Here is a 15,004-nt window from a genome sequence, read left to right on the forward strand (position 1 = left end):
CAAATATCCTAAAATTTCACAACTAACACAGTTTGGAAATAAAACCATATAATGAGATCCTTTCTGGACAAGGATGTGAATTTTATTTTTTTTTAATGAGTGTAACACCAGTGTTCTCCCATGTAAACTATCACTCAATTCACAATAAAACTTTTTTTTAAAAAAAGAGTGTGCAACAATAGTGAGGTTGGTCCAGGATCGGTCAGTGTTTCTTTCTGCTGTGCATAGGGTCGCTATGAGTCGGTGCTGACTCGATGGCACCTAACAACAACAAATATATATATTATTGTTATTTTTAATCCTTTGTTGTTGGGGGTGCTGCTCGTTTAGAAATCTCCTTTTCTGGATTTTTTCACCAAAAAACCTTTCTGGACTTCTGAACGTTTTCATACTCTGCTGTACTTGTTTATAATTCTATCGTGGCCGTTATTACTGTGGGCCTTACACCAGTTATTTACCCTGAATTTTCCAGTCTTCCTTCCTAAATTTCTTTTCTTCCCTTCTAGGAGACTTTTTGCTCCCTATGGAAACCCTACATAGGGTCGCTATGAATCGGAATCAACTCGATGGCAGTGCATTTAGTTTGGTTTGGTGGTATTTTTACTTCACTCATTATATAGTGGGTGCTCAATAAGTTTAATTAATTAAACTGGATTTTAAGATTTCCCAAATTTGGATTTATTCTTATTAAGCATGCCATCTGCTGGTTCCCTGGTGTATCTGTCCGTCAGCCTGAAATCCATAATCCAATAAATTGAAATTAATGTTGAGGCGTTCCTCTACTTCCAGTTGCAGGTGCTATTCTTTTAGCGAACCAGTCGATCTTTATTTTTCCACGAGCCTCCTTTTACCTGTTGGCCACTCTTAAAACCTGGAAAAGTGGAGTTTTCATTTCAGAGCCCCAGCGTGACCAGCAATAGAGCAGAAGAATCAGGCATGCTCAGTAGGAAGAGCTGATTTGGAAAGCAAGTATTATCTTGATGAGGGATTTCTATGCTTCAAGAATGAATGCATCTTCGTGATAACATTATATATCGAGATAGTGCAGCCTCTCTCTGTGTTTTGGCTCTGTTTTAGCGCCCACAATTGTTTGCTCTCTGTGCCAAATTTTGGAGCCAGCCCGCCTGGATCTGCTGGCCAATCAACAGACCACACATTGTTACCTAAGAGACCCCGGATGCCAGAGACGGAATTTATAGTCTGTGATTGGATTACTGCAAGCTAGAAAGGGTGGGGGCTGGAAGGAGTTTAGGAAAAAGCTGGCCTAGTGCAACTATGGCAACACCTGCGTTTGAGGCGTGAAGAAGGAAACCAGATAAAAGAGGTGAGAGCAGTGGGCAGTGCATGAAAAAGATGGAGACTTCTTTTGAGACTCTACCCTCTCACAAACCTTTTCAATGCTTCTGGGGATTATAAAGTGCTCTCCCATATCAGCTAGTTAAAGTGCCAGATGCTTCATACTTGGGAAGTTAACAGTCAACAATTATTTTACACATGTGAAGCATTAGCTCTTTGCATTGTATTATAGTTGTTGCACTGTTTTTGCTAGTTACATTTAAAATTTGTATTTCAATGTAACCACACACCCTAACAATCTCCTGATAATATCTGAAATCCCCTTTTCTAATGCTACTGCAGTATTCAGAGATGAATGTTAGTAGAGAAGCTCAGTCTAATTGTGCTCAGTAAAATTTAAATGGAATTTGATCATTTGGAATATAATCCCTGTGCTTATTTAATTAACGTTTTCACTAGCTTAGGTCCTTAAATCACCTCCCCATTGTATTATTTATTCAGTCTGTTTATATTTAACTATTTGTTTAACCTATTATGTAGTGAAGGAGCCCTGATGGCTCAGTGGTTAAGTGCTCCACTGAAAACTGGGAAGTTGGCAGGTCAAACCCTCTGGTGACTCCATGGGAGAAAGATGTGATCGTTTTCCATAAAGATAAACAGCCTTAGAAGCCCTAGTGGGCAGTTCTAGTCTGCCTAGGGTTGCTTTGAGTCGGGATCGACTTCACAGTGACTTTTATGTAGTGCTGTGATTAGAATTTAGTTAAGAAGCTGTAGAAAATCACATCAGGAAAGATATAGATGCATCAGTTTTGTGTCATGTTTACAGAGTGGTCAAGAGTTCTCTCTATCTTGGCATAGTTGCATGAAGGGAAGGGGTAGAGCAGGGTGAGGCAGAAAAGGTAGGCTGAGGTAAAATCATAGTGGAGCTAGACTTCCAGTTAAGTGGCTTAGGTATTCTATAGCCATTTGAGAGCCTATGAAGGCTTTTTAGCTAAAAGTGACATCTGTTTTTTGGGGTTTTTTTTAAAGATGCCTCTCTAACAGTAGTCTGTAAATTCCATTAAAGCAAGGACTTTTAAGATTTGTACCTGTAATTCAAGCCTAGGAGATACTTAGCAAAACTTGTTGAATAATGGTGACAATGTGAAGAATAACTCAGAAGATCAGACTTGAAGTGTATGACCACTGGAACTTTTCCAAAGGCCACATCTTTGCTGTTGAATATGGAACTAGAATTACACATAGGCCTTTCCTACATTATTATCCAAAAAAAAATTAAAGATGAACATTTATAAATTATTGAGGTAGAAACAAGTCACAAAAAGACAACAGAAAACTTTATACAGGGGGCTTCAAAAAGTTCTATATGTCTATGAACATTTTGAAACTGCCTTATATGTGGGTGGAGGGGAAGACAACTTGCTTTGTCTTGCTGATAAAATGGAAGAAATTTTTTCTGTTTGTTCATGTTATTAAAAGTTTCTGTTTTTTTTAAATAGTTGCTAGTGGTCTCTACCATAAACATGTTTCTTGCTGCTGCTGTTAACTGCCTTCAAGTTGGTTCTGACTCATAGAGACCCTGTATAGTGTTTCCAAGGCTGTAAATCTTTGCTGGAGCAGACAGCTCATCTTTCTCCTGCAGTGCAGCTGGCTTCATGGTTCAAGTATCCTATGCATCTGTGTACACTGCCTATCATCTGGAATGGAGTAAAATACAAGACAAGGAGCCTCATGGTTATATGCTTTAAAAGAAGGACTGTTTCTTCTGGCCAGACCCATGTCATGAAAATTAACCTTCCCTCAAGATGAAAAAAGCCCAATTCAAGTAATTTAGAGTTCTAAGGAACCAGGAAAAAGAAAAAGAAAAAAAAAACCAGCTCAGAGTTTTGGGGTCACATAGAAAAGCTACTTTGCCCTGATACAGAAAATGTGCAAGTAATCAGCCAGTCAAGATCTTGTTTCATATACAAGCTGTGAGTAGAGAGTTTTTCAGCTTAGATCAGGAGTTTTTAACCTGATATTAGCAAAATTTTATAATCATGTGCATTTTTTAGGTTCCTCAAAAAAAAATTTAAGCACAACTGGTTTAAAGATTTAAAAAGGTAAAAACATAAATAAGCAAAAAGAGAAATAATTAATTTTTACATGGCTAGAGCTAGACTCTGTGACCATGTTTTGTATCTATAATTTACCTGCTCACATGTATATTTATAGCTGCCAATTAATAATACTATAATAAACTCACTTCTTATGGCTTTTGTAACTTGGTTAAACATATGATGTCTCAGATAATTAGCTGTTAGGGAAAGGCTGAGGAGAATCTGAGTCCCCTTTATTCTCTGTTGTTGTTGTTAGGTACCTTCAAGTTGGCTCCAACTTATAGTGACTCTGTGCACAACAGAAGGAAACACTGCCTGGCTCTGTGCCATTCTCACAATTGTTGTGTCTTCTTTTTTGCTGAACCTCCACTTAGCATGCATGATGTCCTTCTCCAGAGACTGGTCCCTCCTAAGACTATGTCCAAAAAAGTCTTGCCATCCTGGTTTCTAAGGAACATTCTGGCTGCACTTCTTCCAAGACAGATTGGCTTGTTCTTTTGGCAGTCCATGGTACTTTTAATAATTCTTCTCCAACACCATAACTCAAATGCACCAATTCTTCTAATTCTATGGTCTGCCTTATTCATTGTACAACTGTCACATGCATACGAGGCAACTGAAAATACTTGCATCAGGTGCACCTTAGGCCTCAAACTTATCTTGCTATTTAACACTTTAGAGAGGTCTTGTGCAGTAGATTTGCCTAATGCAGTATTTCATTTGATTTCTTGACTGCTGCTTCCATGAGTGTTTATTATGGATACAAGCTAAATGAAGTCATTGACAACTTCAATCTTTTTTCCATGTATCTTTTTTTTTTTTTTCTTTGACCAGGTTTGTCTTTATTCAAAATATGCTGTCCAAAATTATTTGACTTGTTTGGGAGAAATAAATGTAAAGAGTTTATGCAGTAGGCTTCTTTTCTTCTGTGGGAGGTCACTTTTCTGCTGACTACTTCTTCTCAGCTGCTTGTTTCGTGCTAGCTGCAGCCTTCTTTCCCACAACAGGCTTCTTCACACCAACAGTCCTCTTTCCTCCTTTCTTCCCTACCATATGCTTCTTGCCTGGAACCCCCTTTTCATCTGATTTGACCTCTTGGGCTGCTGCTGCCTTAGCCACCCTGAGTTTGTGATTTCTGGCCTGACAGTAGTATTTCAGTGCATGGTCTTTGCATATGGATTCAGCTTCAACATGATTCTCAGGTTTTTCAGTGGGTTCTTCCTCAGGACTTTGCGATGAATCTTCTTGCATGGTGCTCAGAGAGCTCTTTGGATCTCAGGGCTTTTCAAGATTCTGCTTAGGTCTTATTGATCATCTGGTGCATGAGAAGGTTGTAGTTACTCTTGAGGGAGGCAACTTTATACCAAGTGCCATACAACTCATCCAACTTTCGGAAAAATACCTTTAGTCCAAATGCAGAAACGGCCCACAGGCCCATCAGGAACAAGTTTTAAAATGTTCAGCTTGCTTACATTAAGCAGAGTAACTCCAGGGATGTTTCTGAAGGCCTTGATGATACCATTGTCCTCATTACAGATATTGTGTGATCCCCTGCGCTGGATTCGTGAGTTCTCATTTTGCCCTTACCAGCTGTCATTTGCTGAAAGGCATAGACCTTTTTGATATCATTCCAAGCCTTAAGTTTCTTAAGCAGTAAAACTGCCTCCTTGATGTTCTTGTAGGCTTCAACTTTATCTTCAACCATCAGAGAAAGTTCAGGAACTTCCTCAATATGATGACCTTTAGACATGACCAGGGCTGGTAAGGCAGAAGCAGCCAGGGCAGAGCAGATGGCATAGCGCTTCTGAGTTGTGTTTACTCTACGGTGTTAGCAATGCCAGGTTTTGGTTGCACATGCCCTCCACGAAACATATTTCCAAAAGCACCTTGGCCAGAGCGGTGAGTCCCACCACCGAGAACTCTGGGAATTCTGGCTATAGCTCTGCCAGTACCCCAAGACTCAGCACTAGTCTGGTGACCTGCTAGTTCACTGACGGCATAGACCTGCCTATTGTTCTTGTGCAAGTTGGTGTGAACAAAATTCACGATATCCAGTCGACTGGGAGCCTTGAATACAGCAGGCAAAGTAACGTTTTTGCCAGATGATTCTCCCTTTTCGGAGTACACTGATACCAGTGGATGAGCACATGCCATGGCGGGAAGAGAAGGCCACAGTCCTCTCAACCCAGCAGCTTCCACAGGAAAAGCTTCTCCATGTATCTTGATGTTATTTATTGGTCCAGTAGTGAGTATTTTTGTTTTCTTTACATTGAGGTGCAATCCATACTGAAGGCTGTGTGGTCTTTGATCTTCATCAGTATTTTGTATTATCTACTTACTGCAGGTTGTTGATGAGACTTCCTACAATTCTGATGCTGCATTCTTCTTCATATAATCCATCTTCTCAGATTATTTGCTCAGCATACAGATTGAATAAGTATGGTGAAAGGATACTACCCTGGCATACACTTTTCCTGATTTTAAGCCTTTCAGTAGCTCCTTGTTCTGTTCAGATGACTACTTCTTAGACTATAAACAGGTTCCTTATGAGCACAATTAAGTGTTCTGGAATAGCTATTCTTTGCAATGTTATCCATAGTTTGTCGTGATCCACACAGTTGACTATAGTCAATAAAGCAATAGTAAACATCTTTCTGATCCATCTGACATCAGCAATGGTATCCCTCATTCCATGGTCTCTTCTGAATCTGGCTTGAATTTCTAGCAGTTCCTGTTGATGTACAGTTGTAACCCTTTTAAAATTATGTTCAGTAATATTTTACTTGCATGTTATATTAATGATATTGCTCGATTGTTTCTGCATTCTATTATGTTACCTATCTTTGGAATGGACACAAATAAGGATCTCTTCGAATTGGTTGGCCACGTAGCTGTATTCCAAATTTCTTGGCATAGATAAGTGAGCACCTCCAGTGATGTATCAGTTTATTGAAAGATTTCAATTTGTTCTCCTGGAGCCTTGTTTTTCACCAATGTCTTCAGTGTAGCTTGAACTTCTTCATTCAGTGCCATTGGTTTTTCATCATATGCTACCTTTTGAAATGGTTGAACATTGCCCAGTTCTTTTGATAGAGTGACTCTGTGGGTTCCTTCCATCAGCTTTACATTCATCCTACCATATTTCATTTCATTGAAATTATTATAATCCCCTTCATGTATCATCATTCAACAGTCTTTGCTTCCATTCCCTCTGGGCTTTTTCTTTTCTTTTTATGTACACCAAAGCACTCAGGAATATGTAACCATTCAAACAGCCCCTCTCCCTCCTTGAGTCTAGAGTCCCCAGCAGCTCCATCGCTTCATGTCAGCATCTCTGCCTCCATCTCTGGCATTAGTACTTCTCTGGATAGGGTTCTGCACTCTGCTCTTCTCCCTTGATGGTCCCAGGGTCCTCCGCTCCAGGAAACACTGCCTGACCCTGTGCCATTCTCACAATTGTTGTTATACTTAAGCCCACTGCTGCTACCATTGTGTCATTCCATCTTGTTGGGGTTCTTCTTCTATAAAATACTCCCAATAAATGTTCTTTCCCTCCTTCCTCCACCCGCCCTTCCAACACACTAAAGAATGATATGCTGTGAGTACTTGTAGTATTCTGGAGATTTTATAATTCATTTCTGATAGGTGCAGTTTTTTCTTATGGAAGAATAACCCATTATTTCATGATGGTATTTGCACCGCCAAAAAGCGACATAGTCTGCTATGTCGGTTATTCGAGTTGGCCCGCCTCTAGCCCAGCCAAGATCAAGGAAGGTTGCTATTGTTGTTAAGTGTCATGCAGTTGGTTCTGACTCATAGTGACCCTATCTCAGGTTTCCAAGAAGCAGCAGGGGGGTTTGAACTGCTGACCTTGCGGTTAGCAGTCCAGTGATTTTTCTACAGTGCCACACGAGAACTGAAAGGGCTTTTCCTTATAGATGAGGGGAACATTCAAAGTAGCATCGGTGCCATGAACAGACTATTAAGTTATTCCAGCTACCTTGCCCCTCAGAAACGTATATCCTTTCTTACATATTTTGTGAGCTACCTGATATTTTTTGCAATAAATTTCTTCTCTTTCTTAAGTTAGCAAGAATTTGTTTCTGATGTTTGCAACCAAAACTTTCATCCTGGCTCTAATAGTTGCTAGCTGTGTAACTTTTTACAAGTTATTTAATCAATCTGCATCCCAGTTTCCTCATCTGTAAAATAAGGACATATACGGATGCCCTGAACTACTGTGAAGATTAGACTAAAAGTGTCCGACAGATGCCTGCAAGGTAGGTGGTCTCAGAGTTAATTTTCCTGCAGCCTTTCTTCAGAATTCCTACTGTTTACAGAGTGCCTCAAAACCTGTCCTTTAGTGTGCCATGAGACAATACTTTATGGTAGAGAAATCTTCAAAAGCAGAAGTATAGTAGAATACTGTCAGACACAGTACCAGAAAATGAGTCCTTTAGGTTGGAAGGCACTCAAAATACAACTGGAGAAAAACTGCCTTCTCAAAGTTGTTTGTTGTTATGTGCTATGAAGTTGGTTCTGACTCATAGTGACCCTGTTACAGGGTTTCTGAGGCTATAAATCTTACGGGAGCAGAACTCCTTATCTTTATCCCACAGAACAGCTGGTAGTTTCAAACTGTTGACCTTGTGGTTCTCAGCCCAATTTGTAACTACGTTGGTCTACTGATAAGGGAAAGTGGGAGAAAAACAGCAATGAAGCTGTGGCTAAGTCCCACCACATTCAATAGAGTCCCATCAACCTGGATTGAGACCTGGTTGGCCAGCAGTATAGTGAGACCCGGGGACTCCTGAGTCCATGGACAGGGATATAGCCACAGAGGACAAGAGTGAAGTGTCCAGCTGATGTGAAGTGAGGAGAGATGGACACGAACACCCCTACTTGCAGATAGTACTCATTTGACCTAGCTTCAATGGCTGGATGATCAGAACTCGACTAGAGGAAGAAGGGAAGAGGAAGAAAAGTGTAATCCCCTACAATTTGTTGAACTTGACCTATACTTATGGATGTAGTAGCTTAAAAAAGGGAATGAATCTTTAAAGCAAGGATCATTCCCATTCCCTTTGTACACAGGGTTGACAGGCATGAGCAACTTAGATACTGGCTACCAAAATGGGGAGGAGGGGGGAGGCTCTACAAAGGCAAGAAGTGACTGGCTTACAAGTTTTCAAGAGGGAACCTAGTTCCAGAGGGTGTGGAAGAAGGTAGAATCTCCACTGAATGGTTTCCAACCTGTCTAGATGGGGCTGGTGAAAGGAGATGGGGATAAGACTCTTGTGGTTCAATAGTGAATAATTGTTATCAGGACTGATAACAACAACAACAACATAGGTGAAGCAGTCAGCCTTGACCCCTCAGTCACTACCATTACCTTGTTATGGGAAACATACCTTCAGAAAAGGCAGGCAGAGACCAGAAGAAACACTGAGGATATATATCTAAACTACTATACTTCTGCTGTTGTTCATAAGATTTTCAGTGACTAACCATTCAAAAGTAGTCGTCTTAGTCTGGAATAAGGAAAAGCCCTTTCAGTCCTCATGTGGCACTATAGAATAATCACTGGACTGCTAACCGCAAGGTCAGCAGTTCAAACCCCCCTGCTGCTTCTTGGAAACCTGAGATAGGGTCACTATGAGTCAGAACCAACTGCATGACACTTAACAACAATAGCAACCTTCCTTGATCTTACGACCACCTCTTGGCTGGGCTAAAGGCAGGCCAACTCGAATAACCGACATAGCAGATTAAGCAATGGAAAAGTAATTCTCAGGGAAATGAAAGTGCTTTAGTAAAAAGTGGGCAGACTGCATCTAAAAATATCCAGTCCCCTTCCCCTACAATAAACTCTTATTTGTTCATCTCCAAGGCCTTGATTTGACGATACACAACAACATATCAAATGTCCATCTCAAAATCAACTTAATGACACACAACAACATATAAAATGACTTTGTGTATTATACCTTCTATGTAAGTATGCCACCAGGTTGTAACTTTTGTTATTTGGGTGTCAGACAGTTAAGTCAGAAGTAGTAGTGAAAATCCTTTTCTTTCTGGCCAATATGGTATATATGTCCTTAACTGGCAGTAATTCTGTATTTCCCTCCACGATCCAATAAAATTCAAATGGAGTTAAGTTGATCTAGGTCTGATTCCCAATACAGGGTCTCTATGAGTCAGACCTGACTCGACGGCCCTTAACATATAGTATCTAACATATAGAGTAAGGTGTCCTGGTGGTATAGTGGTTAAATACTCACAGTTTGAACCCAGTAGCCACTCTGCAGGAAAAAGATGTGGCAGCCTGCTTTGTGAAGATTATAACCTTGGAAACTCTATAGGGCAATTCTACTTTGTCCTGTAGGGTCACTGATTGGAATCAACTTGATGACATACAACATATAAAATGCTCCCAATAAATGTTCTTTCCCTCCTTCCTCCACCAGCCCTTCCAACACACTAAAGAAATGATATGCTGTCAGTATTTGTAGTATCTAGAGATTTTATAATTCATTTCTTCTGATAGGTGCAGTTTTTTCTTATGGAAGAATAACCAGTTATTTCATGATGGCATTTGCACCACCAAAAAGCATAGATGGTCCCAAAATGCAGACAAAGATGAGTACCTGGACCCCTCTAAACCATCAGCTTTTGAATGACCAGGTAAGTGACCAGTTAGCTCTATGCTTTAAGGAAAAAATAAATCAGTAACATTTTGGTTATCAAAGTATGAATAGGTATTGTTTAGGGCTGTGTAATGGGTTAAAAGGAGTCTTAGGTTGGTCCAAGTGGTTAACATGCTAAATTGATAGCTGGAATGTTGGAGGTTCAAGTCCACCCAAAGTTGCCTCTGAAGAAAGCCCTGTTGGCCTACATCTGAAAACTCAGCCATTGATAAACCCTATGGAGCACAGTTCTACTCTGACATGCATGGGATCACCATGAGTTGGCATTAGTTTGGCAGCAATTGGTTGGTTAATGGATTTTAAAACTATAATTGAGTCCTCGTTAAGTGAACAAGGTTGGCAAGAGACACAAAGTCCCTACCCAAGAAGAAACTGTCTTAGGTTTTGTTTGTTGTTTTCTTTTCATTGTAAATTGGATGAAAGTTTACAGAGTAGATCATCAGTTTTTAATTCAACAAATCAGATACTTCATCTCATTGATTGCAGTCCTCTCTGTGGAACATCATTTATCCTGCTTCTTCCCTGTGTTTCTTGTTTCTTTCCCCCTTTTTCCCAATCCTTCTGAACTTTGTCTTTAGGTAAGTATTGCCCTTATGATCTTGAATGATTGACCATTCTATGGTGCGCGTATCTCACTAGTGTTGTTGTCCCCCCCTATATATTTATGTATTACTTAGCTGAAATTTAAGCTATGGGAGTGAGTTCAGTTCCAGAACTGAAGAGTGACCAAAGACCATAGTCTTGTGGTTCCATCAGTCTCTTCCTGACCAGTAAGCCTGGTATTTTTTATGATTTTGAGATCATAAAAATGTTCCACATTTTCTCCCACTGTACCCAAGATCTTCTAATGTGATTCCTTTCAGAGCAGTTGGTAGTGGTAGTGGGGTACCATCTAATTCTGGTCTCAGGGTCATGCAGACTGATGTTCCCATGGTTCATTGGGCTAATTGTAAATGTCTTAGACATGTTCTTTCCTTTATTGTTACTTCGCCTCTGCCTTTTAAATTCCATCACTGGTTCTCCTCTAAAATGACCAGATGTGACAGGGGAGAGGGTAGTCTATGAAGTGTTCCTTTCAGACAACAGGTGTTTCTTGTTAGACTTGAGAGCATTGAGTAATGCTGCACATTCCACCAAATAAAGAAAGTGAATAAATCTCAACGGAGAACCATGTATTACTCAGGTTCTCCTAAGACGCTTATTTTCTACTTGCATTCCGGAGAAGCACTAGTATCATATGTCAAACAAAAGGTTGAAAGGGTGGGAAACTGAGCATCATGCTAATATGTAAATTGGCCAACCTCTGGGTCATTTCTGTTTCTCCTTCTATTAGGGATGGTATGTATCATTGGGTCTGTGACCTCCTGTTATCCGTATCTCTATCCAGGTATCCACTTTTCTTACTTTGAAAAAAAAAAAAAATCTTTTTATTGTAAATTGGGTGAAGCTTTATAAAACAAATCAGTTTTCCATTCAACAATTCATAAGCTTTTTGTTTCATGTTATTGATTGCAGTCCTTATGATGAAACACCACTCATCCACTTCCTCCCTGCATTTCCACTTCCTCCCTACGTTTCCTCTTTGTTTCCTAATCCTTCTGAGCTTTGTCTTTGGGTAAATGCTGCCCATTTGCTCTCAGATGGTTGATCAGGATAAGGTGTGCATATCTCCCTAGCGTTATTGTTTCTCTTTTAGATCTGTTCGTTGTTTGGCTGAAAATGAAGCCATGGGACTCCCCTACTTTTTGAACATTCCCTTTACACAACTTTGCTTTTATGAAAGACCTACACTAATACCTGTTTTCAGTAAGTGAAAGAAATCCAAAGAGGATTTTCACTTTTATGAAAAAAAGGCAAAAAGTGAAACTAGTGAGCAGTGTTCTCCCCAAGCTCCGTCTATAGGAATTACACTGTACATACTTTACAAGGGTGCTTCAAAAAGCTCATGGAAAAACTCCATTATCCTGTCATTTCATTTCCCACAAACCTTTTGAACCTCCCCTCATGTTTCTACTTTATGTAGGCTGGGTGTATTAATTAAGTCAATTATCATATAATTCTTACTTTTTACTTTCATGCTAATTTAGGTTTTGTGTATTATTTGGTATGATTTGGTAAGTTATCTTTTTGGTCTGGGAATACTCAAAAATGTTTTCCATATATGTTAACAGTAATTGCTTCTACATTTTACACCGTTTCAAATTCCAAAAGGCTTCACAGAAACACTCTACTTTCTGGTAGTAGGGGAAAACCTACATCAGGGCCATACCTAATTGGCAATAAAATACAATCACCATATATAAGACTAACCTCACTATCATGCTCCTACAAACCAGTTCTTCCTCCTAATGGGAGGTACTGCTTTATACCAAGATGCTCAAATCACAAATCTTCCTTCCTGCTCAGTGTGGGATTTGATTTTATCCATTTATAAACCAGTAAATTAGCTTGTTACTAATGGAACAGAAGACAATACAGTTTCACAGTAAAAAATGTAAGACTAATAGGTCAGAGAAAAAGTACTACTGATAGCACAGCAAGTAATATGTGCAGCAGGTTTGCATCAGTTCTTTTTGTCCCCGGTCCTCCCAGAGTGACACAGGGTACAAGTAAATGCTGTGAATGCCGTGGTTTGCATCATAGCTAAAAAAACAAAGCAAAACAAAACTATAAGTCTGGCAGAATCTACTGCTTTTATACTATGCAGTAAGCAAGCCTGCTCTTGGTCCTGAAAAGAGACATAACTTCATTTCTCAAGGTTGCTTTGTAGTAACCATCACCCTGAGAAATGGACAAGTGAAGAGAGATCAGGGCCTTGTATTCTTGACATGCCAAGACAATTGGGAGTGAGAGATGTCCATGGTGGGGTGTCTCCCAGTATTTCCATATTCCCCATCTGATTTATTCTCAAATTCTATGAGTCTTCCTCCAAGAGCGCTTCATTCTCCATCTATCTCCAGCTGCACGTACTTTAACATCTTCATCATCTTTGCCTGGATCACTGTATTAGCACCCTAACTGGTTTCCCAGCCTCTAACCCTCCCAGTGCATCCCGTATTCTGATCCCAGAATGATCTTTCTAAAATACCAATCTAATTACTTAAGTATGATAATGGCTTCACTCATAAAAGTATCTTACAACGCCCCCTGAATAGCATTAAGGACCTTTCCCTTTATGATTTAAACTCAGCCAAGCTCCTTAGTTCCAACCCTTGCCACTGTGGGGATAAAACGTTAGACCTCAAGGTTGTTTTGAACCACAAGGTCAGTGTTCAAACTCACCAGCAGTTCCTTGAAAACCCTATACAGAGTCACTGTGAGTCAAAACTGACTCAATGGCACTTAGCAACAGCATCCAAGCCGAATTAGTGGTTCCCTGGTTCATCTCCCTCCCTTTTCAATTTGCATTCTGCACATTGCCTCCTATAAGATTCAACTCAAATGTTTTTCTTCTGTGAAGCTCTTCCTGCTTCCTTTTCTTTTCCTATTACTGCTTATTGACTTTCTCCCTCTATTCTATTTGAGTAAGAGTTAAGGTTCTGTCTTTTTCCCATGTCTCAAGTGCCTGATCTGGTTCTTGAAGCATTAAGACATGTATTCACAGTTCAGATGTACTCTCCTATATCTTCTTCGTAGACTTTACTCTTTTTACTACATCTAGAGAGAGACAGATTTTTTTGGAGGGTGGGGTGGGAGGAGAGAGAGATCTTAAGGAATTGACTCACGCAGTGGTAGAGGCTGTTGGTGTTGTTAAGTTCCACTGAGTTGGTTCTGTCTCATAGTGACCCTGTTTAGAGTTTCTGAGGAGCAGCTGTTAGTTTGAAGTCCAGGACTTATCATATAGTGTCACACCACGACTTGTTTTTTATTGTTATGGTTGAGTGCTTATCCTACCACGCCACACCAAGCCTTTTGTTGTTATTAAGTGCCGTTGAGTTGGTTCTGCCTCACAGTGACACTGTTAATAGGGTTTCTGAGGAGCAGTTGGTGAGCTTGAACCACCGGCCTTGCAGTTCAAACTGACCCTGTAGTCCAGTGCATTAACCCACAGCACCACACTAGGACTTGCTGCTGTTGTTAAGTGCTGTTGAGTTGATTCCGACCCATAGCAACCCTGTATAGGGTTTCCAAGGAGCAGCTGGTGAGCTTGAACTGCTGACCTTGCAGTTCAAAGCAACTTTGCAGTCCAGTGCATTAACCCACAGTGCTACACCAGGAGAAGCAATCCCAAAATCTGTAGGTTGGGCAACAGTCTAGAGATTCCTGTGTACTTTTGTTCCAAGATCCGAAGGTCAGGCAGTGGAAGACTGAAGGAGTTCTGCCAGAATAATTATTTATAGTCTTGAGGCAGAACACACCCTACGAAACTCCCTTTTTGCTCTAAGGCCTTCAACTAACTGATTAAAGCCTACCCACATTATAGAATAGTTAATACCACTGTTATTCAACTTTATGCACCAACCACTAAAGCCAGTGAGGATGAAATAGAAGAATTCCACCAACTTCTTCAATCTGAAATTGATCAAACATGCAATCAAGATGTATTGATCATTACTGGTGGTTGGAATGCAAAGGTTGGGAGCAAAGAGGAAGGATCAGTGGTTGGAAAATATGGCCGTGGTGATAGAAATGATGCTGGAGAATGCATGATAGAATTCTGTAAAACCAATGATTTGTTCATTTCAAATACCTTCTTTAGACAGCATAAGATACAACTACACATGGACCTCACCAGATGGAATACATAGAAATCAAATTAACTACATCTGCAGAAAGAGACAATGGAAAAGCTCCATATCAGCAGTGAAAACAAGGCCAGGGGCAGACTGTGGAACAGACCATCAATTACTCATATGCAAATTCAAACTGAAGCTGAAGAAAATGAAAACAAGTCCACAA

The 15,004-nt window shown here is 40.1% G+C and overlaps 1 protein-coding gene and 1 pseudogene across 1 annotated transcript in view; one reads left to right on the forward strand and one right to left on the reverse strand.

Moving 5' to 3' along the window:
* Positions 1–4,298: 4,298 nt before the first annotated feature.
* Positions 4,299–5,549, reverse strand: LOC102812290 (annotated as a pseudogene).
* Positions 5,550–9,983: 4,434 nt separating this feature from the next.
* Positions 9,984–15,004, forward strand: part of FBXO16 (F-box protein 16) — a 101,946-nt gene continuing 96,925 nt past the window's right edge. Inside the window, exon 1 of the mRNA XM_006864431.1 lies at positions 9,984–10,082. Coding sequence (XP_006864493.1) covers positions 9,984–10,082 — 99 coding nt within the window. The remainder of the gene's footprint in view (positions 10,083–15,004) is intronic.

Source organism: Chrysochloris asiatica, unplaced genomic scaffold (genome assembly GCF_000296735.1).
Source record: "Chrysochloris asiatica unplaced genomic scaffold, ChrAsi1.0 scaffold00064, whole genome shotgun sequence".
Classification (NCBI taxonomy): domain Eukaryota; kingdom Metazoa; phylum Chordata; class Mammalia; order Afrosoricida; family Chrysochloridae; genus Chrysochloris; species Chrysochloris asiatica.